The sequence below is a fragment of the Lynx canadensis genome, chromosome A1, assembly GCF_007474595.2.
Source record: "Lynx canadensis isolate LIC74 chromosome A1, mLynCan4.pri.v2, whole genome shotgun sequence".
Classification (NCBI taxonomy): Eukaryota; Metazoa; Chordata; class Mammalia; order Carnivora; family Felidae; genus Lynx; species Lynx canadensis.
Genome location: NC_044303.2, coordinates 206,217,533 through 206,231,835, shown reverse-complemented (window position 1 = coordinate 206,231,835; position 14,303 = coordinate 206,217,533). Strand labels below are relative to the sequence as shown.

Sequence of the window (14,303 nt, the reverse complement as noted above, 5' to 3'; positions counted from 1 at the left end):
TAATTTCACATCTTGGTGCAACTGAACGAGCCCATGAACATTTGCTGGCTGGGAGACGTGGCTATGTTTCGGAGTCTTGCTAACACGCTCAGAGGATGACTCAGTTCATTCCACGCCATGTGAAACACGAGGGGCTCCGTTGTTACATACCCTCTAATCATTGCAAATGATTCATCGCTGGAGAAGTAAGAGGCTCCTGGAACAGTAACTGTTTCCTTGCCTAAACACATACACAAGAAAGGAAACAAAGGAAAGAAAAGGCTATTAGATTTCTAAGAGTGGAAATCACGTAGAGAGAGGTCTATACTTTCTCCGTTTCCTAAAGAACTAAGACCTCTTTAACCAAACAGCAGTGGCAGTAGGGTTGTGGGAGATCCACTGGGAACTGTCACCCTGGGAAGAGGAGTATTTTGTCACAAGTATTGTTCAGATTTGCCCTTGCATGGTGATAATAGAAAGACCAACTTTGAATTTTCTTATTGTTTTTGTAATTCTCTACAAAGCACCCCCATCACCTCTAACCATCTCTGCCTCTCCCCAACCCCCACTCCCTCCACAAGCCCCTGCTAAATGCTGATGACCGTGAGGGAAAAAGGAGCCCCTGGGATGCATCTAGCAACACTCTAAGTCACTGGAGCAGAGATTGTGTGCAAAGATATGCAACTTGGAAGGAAATGACACAAGAGATGCTTCTCAGATATTTCTTAAAAAAAAAAAAAACAATAAATAACCTAGAAAGTAAGGTTCCCCCCACCTAATTCCTTAACATCATCAGGCCTGAATCTCTTCTTTTAATCTCTCTCTGCCTCATATTTCAACTCTCTTGTTCCTCTAAGTTTCTGTTAAAATCATAGTACTTTGATGAGATCAGGGAATAACATCCTAATACTGGCTCATGTATTTAATGGTAACTGGTTTTTTTTTAAGGGTAACTTCTAAGAGGTCCTCTTGGAAAGATCTCAATCAAAATGTACACCTCATAATTAAAGAGCTGAAAAGGATCTTCAAGTTCATCCTGTCCTCACACAACCAACAGTATCACCTGACTTGTATTTCAGCTGCTTTCTTTTTGTGCTCTATTTCCTGTGAGTACGGTGCCCAGGAGAAGAATCTGGCCTCAACCAGGAAAGGACTCACATGCCATTTTGCCAAATAGAAGTCAACTGTATGAGAACACCTCATGCATTATCCCAGTGTAATAAAGCAGTCAAATAGAAGGGGAAGAAAAGTTATGATACCAGGGTTGGAAAAGAGAAAAGCTCCCAGACACAACAGGACTAGGGTGGTCAGATCATGCCCAGCTGTGCAACACAGCTGTACCCTCAGCTTCTCAAGCCTTGCCTGAAAGTTAAATTCTCCATCAATATCCCTCTCTATTTGAGCTTGAGTAGAGAGAAACAGTCTATTATATCGTGCTGAAATATTTATTCCCAAAAGGAATCTGATTCTAAACAAGGGAAACATTTTCACATCTTTCAAAATACTGTAAGATGAAAATCTTTGGAGAATACTTTCTGGTGTGGTCAGGAGGGGCTTTTTGGTTTAGGATTTGGAGGATTAAATGAAATAAGGTATGCAAAGTCCTTACTCTGGTACCTGGCACAGAGAAAGGACTCCATAAACACAAGCTTCATTATTGTCACTACTATTATATTCCTCACTCCGAACCTACTTGTAAAAGAGACAATGCCATCGCCCCTCTAGGGATAAATGCTACTCAGCAACTGGCTTATGTGGCAGAGTTATACCGCCAGCCTGGGAACTCTAAGCTTCAGGATAGGCATGATACAACTAAACTTGATCCTAACACAACTTCCATATCCAGTATATTTGGTTCCTGACCAGTCCTATGAGGTGCAAGGGGCAAGAATGTATAGGACAAAAAAGCAGAGAAACATAAAAATCTCAATTCTTTGTTCTTCACGTGCTAAATCACAATGACTTCCAAAGGGCAATCTCCACCAGCTGACAGTATGTAGAAGGCATTATTTATCGCTCACAGGAAAGTTGGAGATCAGTGAGAGAGTCTTGGCTCTCCCCATGTGATTTATGAAGCATAGTTTTATTTAAAAGCCCAGAAAAACAACTCTATAAAATATAGTTATTGTCAGGCACCTGCTAATACATTCTGCAATCTTATAAATTACATTCTCTGGAAGCCAAGTTAGTTGTCAGTATTTTTAAATATCTAATATCTAAGTAAAAATAGATATCCTAAAGTTGAATCCATGCTTTCCAAATACAATGTCCAAATTTGGTCAATAAGTAACTGTTATCAACAATACAATCAATATTTTAAAGGAAAAGAACTTTCTTATTTGCCTATTCCTTATTGACTTCTGTTTCCTCCAGTTTTTCTCTGCATTTGTCTAGATTCTTTCGTAATATTTGGGCAAACACAGTTATTCAATTTCACAGTTACTGAGTCCTTGGGCTCATGATTTAACGTGTTGTTTATTCAATATCAAGTAAAATGTCTGCTATGTGCCTTGAATGGTGTTACAAACCAAAACACAGACGTCGTAAGCTAATGGTTCTCAAACTTTAACACCAATTAGAATCACATGGAAGGCAGATCTCTGAGCTAAACTCCCAGAGTTTATAATTCAGTGGGCTTGTGATGAGTCCTGAGAATCTGTTTCTAACAAGTCTCTGGTGATGCTGATGCTGATGCTGTAGGTCTGGGGACCACACTTCGAGAACCACCACTCAAAGCAAAAGGAATACTATTCAGCTAGAGAGACAAATACACGAATAATTATAAGGCAAAATGAAAGACACTAGATGTGTTACAGGTTCAAAGCAGGGGCATTTCTGAGGATTTGGAGAGGACAAATGAACTGGAGCTTGAAGGACAAGTGTAACACATTTCAATAGGAAATTACTGATAAGGAGATGGGATTGCAGAAAGAAGGGACAGAACAAATGAATCTGATGATGCATGCAGGAGAGCAAAGGCATGGAGAAGGGAAAGCATGAGGCATGATCAGAATAGACCACTTGGGGGCGCCTGGGTGGCTCAGTCGGTTAAGCATCCGACTTCAGCTCAGGTCACGATCTTGCAGTTCATGAGTTCAAGCCCCGCATTGGACTCTGTGCTAACAGCTCAGAGCCTGGAGCTGCTTCAGATTCTGTAACTCCCTCCCCTCTACCCCTCCCCTGCTCATGCTCTGTCTCTGTCTGTCTCTCAAAAATAAATAAATGTTAAAAAAATTAAAAAAAAATAGACCCATTAGTCCAGTATGGGTGGACACAGAAGTCCTTGAAGGGTGTAGTGGAAGATGAAGCTGGAGAGGGCAGTCCCAGCCATTAGATACATCTTGAACGCTGTACTATTCGTTCCTTAGTCTGCAGGCCTATGATTCTTCAGCTGTGGCACGAGGACCTCAAGAGAAGGCACTAGTGACATCTGGAACTGGGTAACCCTTTGAGGGGAGCTGTTACATTATTGTAGGATAATTAATAGCATTGCTGGCCTCTACTACTTGTCAATAATACTGGCAATCGAAAATGTCTTCACACATTGTCAATGTCCCCAGGGGAATAAAATCCCCCACTTGCTCATTCAGAACCACTGCCCTAGAAGCACATGACAGGGGCCAAGGATATTTATAGGCCATGGGGTTAACATGGTGGTTCTTTCTAAAGGAGTTTTAATCAAAGGTAAGTCATTTAAAACATTATCTGATACTAAAATAAGAAAACTTGGGGTGCCTGGGTGGCTCAGTCAGTTAAGTGTCTGACTGTTGGTTCTGGCTCAGATCATGATCTCACAGTTTTGCAGGTTCAAGCCCTTCACAGAGCCTGTGTGGGATTCTCTCTCTCCCTCTCTCTGACCCTCCCCCTACTCATGCTGTCTCTCTCTCAAAAAGTAAACTTAATAGGGGCGCCTGGGTGGCGCAGTTGGTCGAGCGTCCGACTTCAGCCAGGTCACGATCTCGCGGTCTGAGTTCGAGCCCCGCGTCGGGCTCTGGGCTGATGGCTCAGAGCCTGGAGCCTGTTTCCGATTCTGTGTCTCCCTCTCTCTCTGCCCCTCCCCCGTTCATGCTCTGTCTCTCTCTGTCCCAAAAATAAATAAAATTTGAAAAAAAAAAAATTTTAAATAATAAAAAAAAAAGTAAACTTAATAAAGGAAAATTTTTAAATTAATTAAAATAAGAAAACAATTAAGAAGTAGAGAAGAATGTGAAATGTACATTAATATGAAAGCTAAGGGGCACCTGGGTGGCTCCATCGGTTAAGCATCTGACTTCTGCTCAGGTCATGATCTCATGGTCTGTGGGTTCGAGCTCCACATTGGGTTCTATACTGACAGCTCAGAGCCTGGAGACAGCTTCAGATTCTGTGTCTCCCTCTTTCTCTCTGCCCCTCCCCCACTCATGCTCTGTCTCTCTCAAAAATAAATGTTAAACTTTTTTTAATTAAAAAAAAAAGAAAGCTAAAACATGAGACTGATTGAAAGTTGCACAATTGCATTGGAATATTGCAAATCTTAACAGGACCTCTGAAATGCTGCTGTCAGCACTGCCTTCTGAACCTTTGTAAAACTCAGGTTAGGAGTGGGTTCAACTCAATGTGTAGAGGAAAAGGCCAGGGGCCAGGACAGCAGGCTGTGTGTGAGTCCAGTCCCTAGCAATGGGATCTTGAACACATCACATCACTTTTCTGTGCCCCAGTTTCCCAATCTGTATAATAAGTTTTTACTTAAGGCTCAAATGGTATATAACACGTGTGAGAAAGTATGCCACAAACCAAACAGTGCTATGAAAGTGGCAATCCATTTTTACATAACCCATGAAGTCATTATTTAGAAAAAGGGATCCTTAGAAATAGTTACCTAAAAATTTTAATACACTGATTACACCCAGAAATGTAACTCTTGGAATTCATTCCAAAGGATTTCTGTAAAAATCCTTTCAAATTAACACAAACAATGGCTCTTGCAGGTAACTTCCAAATCTGAAGAGTTGAGGAGACCACAATATATATTCTGGGTTCTTTAGCTCAAACTATTTCCTCCCTAAATTAGGCAGCTCCAAAATCAAAAGCAACATAAATCCCAAAAAGAACTTCGATGAAGGAGCTGAAATATTATTAAACTGATTTGCAGCTTGGCTTCCCAAAAGCAATGAATTATTGTTTTACAAAGCAGTCAAAGATTATACAATGTATTTCAGAAGTTAAATAATAAAACTAGTGGCTTCATTAGGGTTGAGCTACTCTTAAGCTCATGGAATCAGAAATAGGGCTACTGTCCAATAGTCACTGAAAAGATTAACTACTTTTCCAAGGGAAGTGGGTTTTATGAACTAAGGCCTAAAATTTGGAAAATGGGAGTTATTCATTTTGCAAATAACTCACTAACATCATAAATTAATTAAACCAAGCAGCAAATATTTTCACAGATCAATGAGCTATTGCTAAAGGGTACAGTACAATTAAATTACAGCCTTAGTTAAATGTCATTGCTTTATCACAGTGGGCCTTTCAGGGTTGAGTCGTGTTAGCTAATTCAACTATTCAACCAGAAGCAGTTTTACTTCCAAAAATTCTAAGTATCAAACATCAATTCTGCTTGGCAGCTGGCCTTTATGTTCAGCTAATACTGCTTCTCTTCTGAGATTTACATGTACTATTTTTGAATGTGAAATAATACTTTTGTGGGGGTAGAGTGAATAAGAGTAAAAGGGCAAAGAAAATCATGCTAGGATATAAAAATCAGCTTCTTATGAGCAGCCCCAATCTAAGGATAATCTTCAGCCCCAATCTAAGGATAATCTTCAGCCCCAACAGGGTGGCAGTGTTACCTCAAGCATGGGCAGTGACAATGACCAGATGGTCTGGCTTGTTTTTTCTCCTCTAGGCTGCTACCACATGCAACTCTATGTCACAGTCAAATTAAAAAAAAAAAAAAAAAAAAAAAAAAAAAAAAAAAGGCAAAGCATATGCATGTGGGAATAAAGACAGGTTGAGTCCCAGTTCAAAAAAACTCCATTACTCACATCACTGGGTCACACTGAGTGGCAGAGTACATCATTCAGCACCCTTGAACTCTTGAAGAATGCTCTCCTACTCCAATGACAACTAGGGGGACAGTAAATATTGCTCAGAACAAAAACCCCAGTGTGCCAGATCTTTCCTTTTGCCTAGATGGATCCACTTGTCATCCCATCATAAAAGGCAGACATATTTCAACCTAGGATTGGCCAATGGAAGGCACAAGCAGAAGATCCAGAAGAGCCCCCATCCCTCACCCAGATTTCTGCAAGATGGCTGTTTCTCTATCCAAGACCATTGCTCCTATTAGGTGGCCCTCTCCCACTACTGTCCCTTAAGGCCTCGGGGTGACAATAACTCCCTGTGGTGTTTCACCATCCTTTCCTGGTTTCCCTCAGTCTTGTTCATACCCTTGTAAACTGTTCTTTCCTTTAATTCTATTCGTTACCCTATTTGGGAGTGCTCTATACATATAGCCAGGACCCTGACTGATGTACCCACCAAAGCTCTTGCCACTATATGTAACCCCACCTACAATTCCTCCCTTATCTTATTCTTCCCTAAACAAGAGACGATAAGCACACCAGACAAAGAAAAGATTAGGAAGTCCTCTCTCCCCTCCTCAGTGAAAAACACAGTGGAGCACTCTCCAAGAAAAGATAAAGAATCAAGCCCAACTCCTTACTCTTATTTGTCAAAAAAAACCCTAAATTAACAGCATTGGAAAATCATGTAATGAAGGAGTTTACCTGCATTGATTAGATCTGCATCAACTTCATTTTGTAGCGGATATGGACCCTGTCAAAGCACAAGTTCAATTAGTAAAAGAAGTTCTTCACTGAATCATACACTAAAATTGTAATATAAATGACTTCTCTAAAAACGTTGGGAAATTACTATCAAAAGACTCAAGGTGAACCTTTTAAAAATAATTCCAATGTTTTCATGGCTGTTTCTTCTATTGATTAGTCTTTTCCTACACTAATAACTGTGATAAACAAAAACTATTTCCTAAAAATTACCAAAGTTTGAAAGAAATGTTAAGCTATTAGAAATATAGGTCAGTAAAACAAAAAGTAATTATTTAGTACCTATTATGCAACCAATGTTATCCATAAATCTTCCTGGTAGTAATCAGTGACTATAAACAAAATGGCTGCCTACTGGACTGGAAGGATCTGGAGAGGCAAAGTTCCATATTTTTTGGTATACAGCATCTAACAACCCGAATTTGGAGTCCTAACCTTAGCTCTCACAACACCTAAGTTGTGAAGCTTTTATTTTTCCTTTGCCTGATTACTCTCAATTTTGCTTTTTAATTTTGTATGTATTTTTACAAGGCACCTCTACATTACTTCAATCAGGTGAGTAGTTTCATAACATAATATAGTAAACAAAAGATGAGGAAATAGAAATAGGGAAAAAAGGCACAAGACAGAACCAAAAATGAGGAAATTCTAACATACTTCCAAAAAGAGGGACCAAACATATATCATTTAAATAAACTGAAGTGGCAACTAATGTTTTAGGACTATGTAAATTTTCCTTCAAACATTGACTATGGGTAAGATACACCTTGTCTTCAAAATGAGGGAACTGGTCACTCTATAAATAATCACATTTTGAAGATATGTGAGTCTTTGATGGTAATATGAATCTGCTTTTATTCAGACTCATGTAAGTTTTGTGCTTTTGAAATTGGTCAAGATTACTGCCTCGATCATGTCAACCGTATGCTCATGATCATTATTCATGTTTTAAAGACTGGATATACATCTTACATATGGACAGTTTTTTGCACTAACAGTTAAGATCTACTGAGAACAAAAGATTAAAAATCTTATAAATCGGCCAAACTATAAATAACCTCTGCCACAGTTAATATTATTTTAAAAAAATGTCATCCAGGAAGCAAAAGTATTTCTTAATATATTGAATAAAAAGTATGCACGAATTCTATGAGAATATTGAGCTCATCTGGAAGATTAATCTTGAGGAAGAGAAAAATTCTTCCTTTTCGAACAACGTGACCTTGAAATGACAATTAGGTGAAAGGAATTTTTGAAATTCATCAACTGTCAAAAAATGTCCCTGTTCCTCAAGTAAAAACCTTACTTTTCAGTTACTCATCCAGAATCTTATTGATCATTATAATAATACAGAATTTTTAATGACCTTCATTATCTTGTCCAACCACACAAAAGTTAGAAATAGTTATCTAAACTGGACACTGTGAGGTCTCTCTGAGGCAGGTACACTAGGGGAGGTAGACAATGACAAGCTAACATTAAGAGGAGCAGTCAGAAAGCTCACATAGTCAGGGAACTACCATCTCCTACATGAAATACAACACTACATGCTCACAATTACCACTGTTTTATGGGGGGAAATATTTTATTATGATGTTAAAAATATAAAAATAAGGTGGGGAACTTTAAGCTAACAACTCTCAGAAGATTTCATTGCATAGACTACTTCACTCTCCATCGAGACTGGATAAAGAAAACTTTAATTTTGGTCTTACCAAACCCAGGATTCCATTTTCACTTTGCAGATGAACTGTGATATTTGGGCTGATAAAGTTGCTGGCCAGAAGCGGGATTCCTATGCCCAAATTAGCTGGGGAAAAAAGATGTTAAGGTCCACTGCAAAACAGGTAAAGAGATTATGCCATAAATCTCCTACATATATAAATCTGAACTTCTCAATTCTAAAGGCACTTGCTCTGAATATAATCACTGACTACATTCTCCCATCATCCTTGAGGTACTATTTTCCAATTTTTTTTTTTTAACGTTTATTCATTTTTGAGACAGAGAGAGACAGAGCATGAATCGGGGAAGGTCAGAGAGAGAGGGAGACACAGAATCCGAAACAGGCTCCAGGCTCTGAGCTGTCAGCACAGAGCCCGACGCAGGGCTCGAACTCACGGACCGCGAGATCATGACCTGAGCCGAAGTCGGACGCCCAACCGACTGAGCCAACCCAGGCGCCCCTCTAATTTTTTAAAAAAAGAAAATTTCTAATTTCAATAACATTAATATGCTTTCCCATAAAGATAACAAAGTAGTGGCTTCAGAAGACTAGCCAAGAGGTCATTTTTATTGTAAGGCATATCTTATATTCATTAATGTGCTTAGCAAACTTGAACTGATGTTATTACTACTTATTATGACTGATATATTATTAAACATGGCTTGACCTTTGTTTAAAAGAAATTTTCACTATTTAAAACTCTAACTAAAATAATGATTTAATATTCTCAAAAAAGGCTATCATTTTTAAACTAAAAAGAAGTTTTCTGACAATACCAATGTCTGCCCAAAACTGTAACGATTCCTTTGGGTCACTGAGATAACATTCATTGGTAAGTGGACCTTCTCTAGGACATAAAAGAAGGGGAGGCGTGTAAGTTTTAGCAAATATAATTGAGACCATATAAAGAGTAGCTGAGTGTTGAATCTTCTTCCTCAAATGACCAAAACTGGGTCCCGATTTGTATGTGATGGTGTAGATTTAATCTTGCCTCTCAACACAAGCAGGCTCCTCAGATCAGAGATACACACACTCTGCCTGGAACTGCTGTCCATGCTCTCCTCGACCACCACACGCAAGCCAGAATTAGTGCAGAGGATGACAGCACTCTGATGAGATTCCAGTAACAGTGAGATCTTTGTGAATCGGAGCCGGAAAAAATAAAGTTTGTATGTGCTGCCGTGTTACAGACTGCGAGGGGGGCAGGATGACTCCATGAACCAGGTCACTGCTCACAGACACAGGAACTCGATGAAGCTATGACAATAGCTACTTAACTCATCTACAAATCACAAGCTAGCATAGTTTGTACTTTATTTCTCACAGTGATGTACAGACCACATTGAGATATTATTTCCATTAGGAGTGAGTATTTTCAGATAAGGGCAACCTACATTACAATGCTTCTACGTAAATGCTTTCATTGAATTCTATAATTTTTTCAGGACGTGACACAGGAGGAGTATTCTTCAATACTTTTTAGTGGGTCAAATGCCAGGGGTAAAGAGGTCTATGTACTCTGGGTTGAGAAAGAGCAGGTGATATGGGAAGACCATTTATAACTGACTTGCAAATATTTTTCATAGGTAATAGAGTAACGGTGAATAAAGAACACCTAGAAGCCATTAGTATCTAAAATTAGTGTTATCATACAGTAAGTATTTAAATATCAATGGGTAACCAAATGGCTGCAGGGGAGAAGAAATCCCAGGGCCTATGGGGTGCCTGGGTGGCTTGGTCGGTTAAGCTCAGGTCATGATCTCACGGTCCATGAGTTCGAGCCCCGCGTCGGGCTCTGTGCTAACAGCTCGGAGCCTGGAGCCTGCTTCGGATTCTGTGTCTCCCTCTCTCTCTGCCCCTCCCCTGTTCATGCTCTGTCTCTCTCTGTCTCAAAAATAAATAAACGTTAAAAAAAAAAAAAAAATTAAGAAAAAAAAAAAGAAAAGAAAGAAATCCCAGGGCCTAGCTTTTACCTGCTAAGTTAACTTGGTTGGCTCTATATCTTGCTGATATAGGAGCTGAAAAGGAGGCACTATTATATTCCACTCTCCTATGTGAACTCTTACCATAACACAGGACATAAACTGGAAAACAGAGAAAAATGAGGTGGTGGGGGTAAAAAGAAAGTTTTCCCAGTCAGTATCAGTCTGAAAGATGATATTCATGGACAGGGAAGCTCGCAGAATGTAGACTCTTGTCATGTTTCTAGTTCCTCCTGTCCTAGGCCTTTAAATAAGGCCATTCAACAAATACTAATTTTATCAAACACTATTTGTATTTATATGCATTACTTGTTATATGAATTATATAGTTCAATGTTTGATGTATTGAAAACTAGCAAAATGGTGAAGAGGCTCTCACATCCAAAATATAATAAGGGACACCTGGGTGGCTCAATCAGTTGAGTATCCAACTTCAGCTCAGGTCATGATCTTGTGGTTCGTGGGTTCAAGCCCCATGTAGGGCTCTGTGCTGACAGCTCAAAGCCTGAAATCTGCTTCGGATTCTGTGTCTCCCTCTCTCTCTGCCCCTCCCCTGCTTGCACTCTCGCTCTCTCTCAAAAATAAACATCAAGAAAATTTTTTTAATCTGAATAATAATTGTACTACATTATCTCAACCTATCTCTTTTTTTGACAAAGTATCTAAAGCAGAATTTGTACTGTCCATTGAATACCCTTACAAAGCATTAGACATAAAAGGGTACGCTCATGGGATCTTTGCAAAGGAAACAAGCGGTTGTTAAGAAGTTGAATCTTATGTTTCAATGAGTATGCAAATGTCAGAACACAGAAAAAGTAAATAGCACTGTTATAACTAGTACTTCAGAGATTTGAAACCTTCATCTTGGGTAATCTCTTTTCCCAATAACCTTTAGCCAAATGCCAAATTGTACTGAAATCCATTGTATATTAGAAAAAAGCTAAGCAAATTTTAGTTGCCATTTTGCTTTAAGAAGGCAAACAGATCATAATTCTAATTTCATATACCTTGATATCTTTAGGTTATATGCCACATTTTGTAAAAATTTATCCATTGTTTTAAAAATTACAATGGACTAGAAAAGAATCACTATGCAGGAGGCCTAGGCACCTGATGAATATAGAAAAAGTGAGGGAGGTGCTCCTGAGTGGATCAGTTGGTTAAAGGTCTGACTCTTGGTTTCAGCTCAGGTCATGATCTCATGGTTCGTGGGTTCCGGCCCCACCTTGGGCTCTGTGCTAACAGCACTGAGCCTACTTGGGATTTTCTCTCTCCCTCTCTCCATCCCTCCCCTGCACACGTGCACTCTCTCTCTCTCCCTTTATTTCAAAAAAAAAAATAAACATTAAAAGCAATTTTAAAAAAAGACAAGAAAAGTGAAGGCTAGGTCTCTGCCCAGTCCCAGAAAGATAAAGGATACCATACATGCCATCTTCAAATTCAAGAGCTGCCCGCTTGATGATACGTTCCCTTACATTATCTCCAGGTTTACCGATTTGGCTTTTACATCTTCCTCTTTCCGGACTGATAAACGCTTTAAAATAAACAGAAATTATTCATGATTGAGGTATACCCTGTATTTTATCACTGCCGAAATCTAAAATTTTATTGGAAAAAAACGTAGGTCTCTCCCTTTACTAAAACTATGAGGCAAATCTACAACAGAGAGTTTGTTTTTTTTTTTTTTAAAGAATAACATGGGTGGTATTTGATGACAGAAATAATTTTTTAGAAAGTGAAAGAGGCCAGATCTGTTTGAAGAGAAAGATGTATCTGTTCTGTCTTTTTGAAGCAAGTAATCCCTCTGTTGCCATCACACTGACTGCTACTACTATTAGTCTTAAGACTTCTACAACTGAATTCTTCTCAGGTGCTCAAGGATTGAGCCCGAGCAAAGAACAAGGAACAGACCTTGGGACTCTGTTTTTGCCGGGCTGTCAGAATGTGTTTACCAGGTGTCGCTATTGCCAATTGCGTATTTCCACCTGAAGAGTCTGGACTGGTTTTGCTACAAGCGCATCACAGAAATCATAAAAATATCCAAAAACCAGCTAGGAAACTATTTCCATTACTAAATCTTCTTGACATAGACTCTGGTTGTTATTTGCAAATGTCCCACATCCTCTCTTCTTAGTCCCTTGAACTTAGTTTTAGATTGCAAAATGTCTTTCTGTTTGATGCAAGGTAGAGGGTATCTCTGATTCCCCAGTATCTCCCACTGCATGCCTATTCTGTTGCTGACCCCTAGATAATTATGAATTTTGATACCAATTTTGGTCCAGCTGAGCATTCTTCATGCTCTCAGTAGCCTTAGAACATCTCCAATGCCCCTGATGCCTACCCCTTGCCATGATCTCATATCCACCAGCTGCCCAGAGCCCAACACTGAGGGGAATGACTTTCTGGACTTTATACACTGCAAAACAACTTTAAGATTGATAGACATTTCTGAATAATCAAACACTAAGAGTCCAGCAGGGCTAAAGCCTTCCCTACCCTGTAGAACAGCCAGCCAAAACTATGCAGTATAATAAATTAGGACAGTTACAGAAGCCTGGAAGACACAGCCTAGAGAATCATGTAACTTGGTGATACACACTTTCGTAAACACAAGGCACTAATGGGCTGGACAATATAGATGATCATGTCCCCTTAGGATGGACACATGAGAAGCTCCTACTAAGATCCAAAGCAGGACTTTCCATTCAGCTTTAATTTCCTATCATCTGGAATGGCCCCAGGGGCACATAATCTCTGATAATCAGATTCATAAATTCTAACAAAGAAACTAATGCAATTACCTCAATCCTTTTCTCATATTTTTCTCCCTTTATAAGGCGATGTACATAAATCTTAGGAATATGGATGTCTTCTGGGGCAAATGATCCAATATCCACAATTTCTTCAACCTAGGCCAAGAGAAAATAAATTAATTAGTGAGAGCTTAAACTGAAAAATTTTTCATTTTGAAAAAAGTCCATGCATCTGTATCTTCAACTTAGGTTGGATATACAATGTAAAATACACATACACACACATATGTGTATGTATGTAGGTGTGCGTGCATATTATGTGTGTATGTATGTAAAAGAGAACATATATGTATAAACATACATATATGCATGTATACAAAAGAGAGAGAATACACTACACACAGACACTTCTGGACCCACAAAAAAAGAAGAAATTCAAATACATGTGTCTGAACATAAAATACAGAACATAAAGCTCCAGAACTTAGTCTCTGCCTAAAAGAGCCTCAGTTACAAAGTTGTCAAATGGTTTCCCAGTACAGCTGCTTGAACTTTCACAAATTGCAGCTCAACTATGGAAAACTTGAAAGCACATCCCTTAAACCCTGATTTTCAAAATTAATGGGAGATTTATCATATCAAAGACAAAAATCTGTAACAACATCTGCTTGGTCAATTGAAAAGCTTTTTAAATATAGATACAAATGCTATCTGTAACAGTTTTTAATTATTTGTTATTAGCATCCTAGGATCGTGATAGAACTGCAATTGCTGAAATAATTTTACTTAAAGACAGATCATTAATTCAATATGGAAATTCAAAAAGGAAAATATTAACTAATGACTAGAAATGCTCAATGTGATTAGAATTAAAGTCAGTTACAGAGCAAAAGGGCATTATATAGCAGCATGAAATGCTCCTAGTTAGTCTGCTACTTTATAATTCATTTTAAAAAGGACAAATGAAGGGCACATTGTATACACTGTATATTAACTAATTTGACAATAAATTGTATTTAGAAAAAATAAAAATAAA

At 38.7% G+C, this 14,303-nt stretch overlaps 1 protein-coding gene across 1 annotated transcript in view; it reads right to left on the bottom strand.

The window, feature by feature from the left end:
• The window catches only part of OXCT1 (3-oxoacid CoA-transferase 1), a 137,292-nt gene that overhangs the window by 59,702 nt on the left and 63,287 nt on the right, over positions 1 to 14,303 (bottom strand). Inside the window, 6 exon segments of the mRNA XM_030330595.1 lie at positions 151 to 220; positions 6,747 to 6,795; positions 8,522 to 8,616; positions 11,935 to 12,010; positions 12,013 to 12,048; positions 13,316 to 13,423. Of these exon segments, the coding sequence (XP_030186455.1) occupies positions 151 to 220; positions 6,747 to 6,795; positions 8,522 to 8,616; positions 11,935 to 12,010; positions 12,013 to 12,048; positions 13,316 to 13,423 (434 nt within the window).